We start from the raw sequence: 4199 nt of genomic DNA, 5'->3' as shown, positions 1-4199 counted from the left end.
AATTTTAGGACCTTAACCTTTAGGTCTTACTCATAAATTCCCACCCTGTAAGCTAAATTAACAATTAAAGTAAATTACATTAATGAAAAAGTAAAATCAAACTTTAATGATGATGTGAACAGATAGCAAACTAAAATTTGCTTCACAAAGCAATGTCAAATTTAATAGAAACAAAAACACACCATGTTAATAATACTAATTATTCTTTAGGTGCTTGAGCCATACAAAATACATGTTCCTGAAAGTTTAATATGTAATTTATCTCATTCGGTTTCGATGACAACACACCTTATTTGATTAAATTCATGAAATCCACACAACTAAAACAGTGAGTAAATACACTCAAAATAGAGTTCTTTTCTCAAAGCGTTTTACTTCTGTCAACAATTCTTACAAAATGAAACAAAAAAAAAAAAAACTCTCCTTCCCTCATTTTTTGTGGTCGACCTGTAATAGTCACATAGAAATGTCCATATTATCCACGTGGATCTTGTCAGCCACTTAGGACGTCTCCATCTTGTAACCGTGTTTTTCCAGCTCCGCTCTACCAATAGAAAAAAAAGAATGATACATTTTAAATGAAAGCACTGAGGATTCTTACGATTGCCAGTGTCACTCAAACAAAAACACTCATGTTGCACAGCAGGTGTGGCAATGGCATTTGAGAACTTAAGAGAAGTCAGTGGATAATTCATTTGATACATTTAGGTTAATTCCAGTAAAAGCCAATGATAAAGCCGCAAAAAGGAAGACAATAACTGGACTGCATCACGTTAATTGAATAGGTTCTATTTTGCCCCCATCAAGTGTGAAATTACACAACCAAGTAAATGTTTAGTTATCTGCCCATTGTCCAGAATGTGCCTGTGAATGAAACATAGTGCACTTCCATTCCACTGTGCGGAAACATGGGGATTAATGTAATAACCATCCCCAAACTCACAATTACTTACACTCTAAGCCACTGACATGATTGGTTCGGTTGCCACGGCAAATTAAAACGCAATCTCTGAAAGCTAGGGCTTGTTTATAATATTAGTTGTAGAACAGGTGAGACAGGGTGACATCTGAAAATTATTCAGGGAATCAGTACACTTCACATCAGCAAAGAAAGAGTCGTGAGGAATACCTTAACTGGTTGGAGAAATCATCCTCGACGTTGTCGTCGTCCCAGTTGTCTTCCCAAACATGAGCGTCTTCATCCTCGTCCAACCCGGTCCAGTCTAAATACATCCACAACAGGCCGAGAACAATGTGTGGAAAAGAGGTCAGAAGGATACGTTGGAAGGGAATCAAATGTATTTTTCAAAATATGTCAAAAAAAACTCACAAAACGTTCCTTTGGTTGGTGGCATGTGTCCATATTGTTTAGCTCACATTCCGCTAACGCATTTAAGCACATGCCAACCGAAATTAAACTTTGAAAAACATCATAACAAGGACAAATCACGTGCGCAGTAGAACATTTATCTGGTTATATAACATCAGTTAAATTAATTCGTTATAGTGGCTTTCTGTAACAGGTAAACGGCGAATTACTGCTCGGTTAGCCTAGTTAGGTGAGCTGAGTCATTGCTACTAGGCCGAGCTCACATACAATGCTGACAATTAGTAAAACATGAAGAGTAAAAATAAGAATCACAACGTTAAAAACACAACATTTGCTAACCTTCAGCTGGGAATTCCTCAAACTCGTCGTCCTCCTCGAGTAGACCGAGGTCGACGGTCTGCTTTTTGTCCGACATGTTCACCGGCGAGATGCTCGGATGATGTTTGGATGCGGATAGCTGCTGGCGCGCAATGGATTGTGGGAACTTCATAACTCTTCACGCGGGTAGCGGCTGCGCTGACTGCGCAATGGAGGTGCAGCAGAGTTCTCTGCGCTGAGCCTCAAAATTACGATGTTTTAGCGTTAGGAAATTCAGGATTACTTTTGAAACGTTTTAAAATGAAGTCATATTACATCTAAATGGTAAAACACTTTCAGTTTTATAGTCATTTTTTTCTTCTCAAAAGTAAAACAATGCTACATTATTAAATGATACAAACACAAACCATAATGAAAGGGGTCTTCATTCCTGTTCCTTTGAGGACCACAGTCCTGCTCTTTTCCATCACTCCCTGCTGCAAACAATCCGTTTCAAATGAGAACATAATCAACAAGGACTGGAGAAGCTGGATTGCGATCCAGATCATTTGTATGAAATGTGTGGAAGCAGGGAGCCATATTAAGCATCCAGGAAACCGTCCTTCGAGGAACAGGATTGAGGACCCCCTGAGTGGATTGTTTTAATCTTAATCACTTTTAACTTGCATTTAAATTGGATTTAAAATGCCGCTATATACATAGATAGATAGATAGATAGATAGATAGATAGATAGATAGATAGATAGATAGATAGATAGATAGATAGATAGATAGATAGACAGAGTGCCTCATAGCTCAAGGTTTGGATTTCGAACCTCAGCTCCTGACTATGTTTGAATGTTCTCCCTGTGCTTGTATGGATTTTTCATTTTCCTCCCACCTTCCAAATCCACGCTGGTGCAGTGAAGAATATAAATTGTCCTTAGGTTTGAATGCTTGTTTGCCTTTATGTGCCCTGTGATTGATGAGAGGTTGTAAGTGTTGCACAGTTTTGCAACACATATGGATTAAAAAAACGGCTGTATTGTAAAACAGAAAATGCAGTCTGTCTGTCTCCTCCCTTGAAGCCTTTCCACCATCAATACTGTACACACATACTGCTCCTATTCTGCAGAGCCATAAAAGGTTTTTGCTCCTTCCTGAAAACATATGCACACAAGTCAGCAGTCACATCTTAGCAACCACTTTTCATTGAGGAACAAACGCATACTGTATCCCATAGGCCTGCTCAAATAACGAAGCGGTAGCCACAGCTTAGATGTATTGTAGATGAATGAGACAGCTAATTTATTACAAAACCACTTGCACCACAATGGAAATGATTGACTGCTACTGTCATCTGTTGACTAACGGAGCTGAGGTTTAAGCTTTAAAGTACTTATTCCGTTTTATTTTGTAATTATTCTAAGCCTTTGCGCAAGACAACGCCACAACATGAGGAGGCAAAGCAAACTAAAGGCAATCAGAGAAGGAAATATAAATACTGTAGCTTTGTTTGTAGGAAAATCCTCGGGCCAGTTCGAGAAATACTTACATGGTGGGATTTATTTATTTCATTTTTACTAATCAAAGCATAAAATTGCCCATGTCGCTTTAGAGGAAACTAATGGATGCAAGAATAGGTTTGGCATGCTTTAGGCTCTTTGCAGCCCATTGCAATGCATTTGAGGAGAAAATCTCTTCAATGGAACGTCCCAAGACAAACAAACACACCAAAAGGTTGTACTATTGGAAGGTCAACTAAACTTTCCTGGGGGAAATGACTTTAAGGTAGGGCTGGACAATTAGGCAAAGAAAAATAAAAATAACAATTATTTGGATTGAGGTTGAAATCATGTTGTGGAAATATGTGTTGGTACTTTTTTGTTGTTGTACTAGGTACAACAACAACAAAAAAGTCCTCCTATCTTTATATCCTTGAAATTTGAGGAAAGGAAAATTCCTTGAAAACTAAACTTTAAATATAAATTGAAAGGACACCGACGAAATAAAATAGTAAAAAGGTCAATAATAATACACCTAATTACAATAATAGCAATTGGAAAAACTATTAAAATCAAACAACGTACCTGCGGACCCTGTGCGTTTCGGGCCTCTTAGGGGCAGTGTGGTGCCGTGAAAAGATGGAGTACACACTTCGAATGAAACAGAAGAAGTTACGATTGCACTCTATTCACATAACAGAATATTAATATCACAAACTGGGAATAAAATTGTTATTTGAGTAGTGTTGTCTTCACCTATGTGTGTGTGTTTCCAAATACAGCGTGAGTGAATTTTCTTTAGTTTCTCCCGTAGTCGAATGCTAATTTACTGTTAGCATTTGAATGGGATAATGCCATGACTTGGAAGCATTAACGCCAGCGATATTTTAAAAACGAAGTGTGTTTTATAATATAATATATATTCAATATACAATATGTGCAATTCGTTTTGTTGTGTGTTTAATTTTTGAGTAAACTTCATTACCCAGCTTGAAACACGCTCGGGGACCGGAGAATCATCGACGCTACGCGCCTAGCTAGCAAATATGGTGCATTCATGGTTCTTT

General features: G+C 37.9%; 1 protein-coding gene across 1 annotated transcript; it reads right to left on the bottom strand.

The window, feature by feature from the left end:
• Window positions 1-348: 348 nt before the first annotated feature.
• On the bottom strand, window positions 349-1814 carry sem1 (SEM1 26S proteasome subunit). Its single transcript, XM_019868911.1, has 3 exons — window positions 1670-1814; window positions 1130-1223; window positions 349-544 (listed from the first exon to the last, which is right to left on the bottom strand). Exons 1-3 carry the CDS (start codon window positions 1743-1745, stop codon window positions 502-504), a joined length of 213 nt encoding a protein of 70 aa, XP_019724470.1. The 5' UTR covers window positions 1746-1814; the 3' UTR covers window positions 349-501.
• Between the last annotated feature and the right edge of the window lie 2385 nt (window positions 1815-4199).

The sequence above is a fragment of the Hippocampus comes genome, unplaced genomic scaffold (assembly GCF_001891065.2).
Source record: "Hippocampus comes isolate QL1 unplaced genomic scaffold, H_comes_QL1_v1.1 scaffold401, whole genome shotgun sequence".
In the NCBI taxonomy this organism is placed as follows: domain Eukaryota; kingdom Metazoa; phylum Chordata; class Actinopteri; order Syngnathiformes; family Syngnathidae; genus Hippocampus; species Hippocampus comes.
This window is presented reverse-complemented; position numbering and strand designations above follow the sequence as displayed.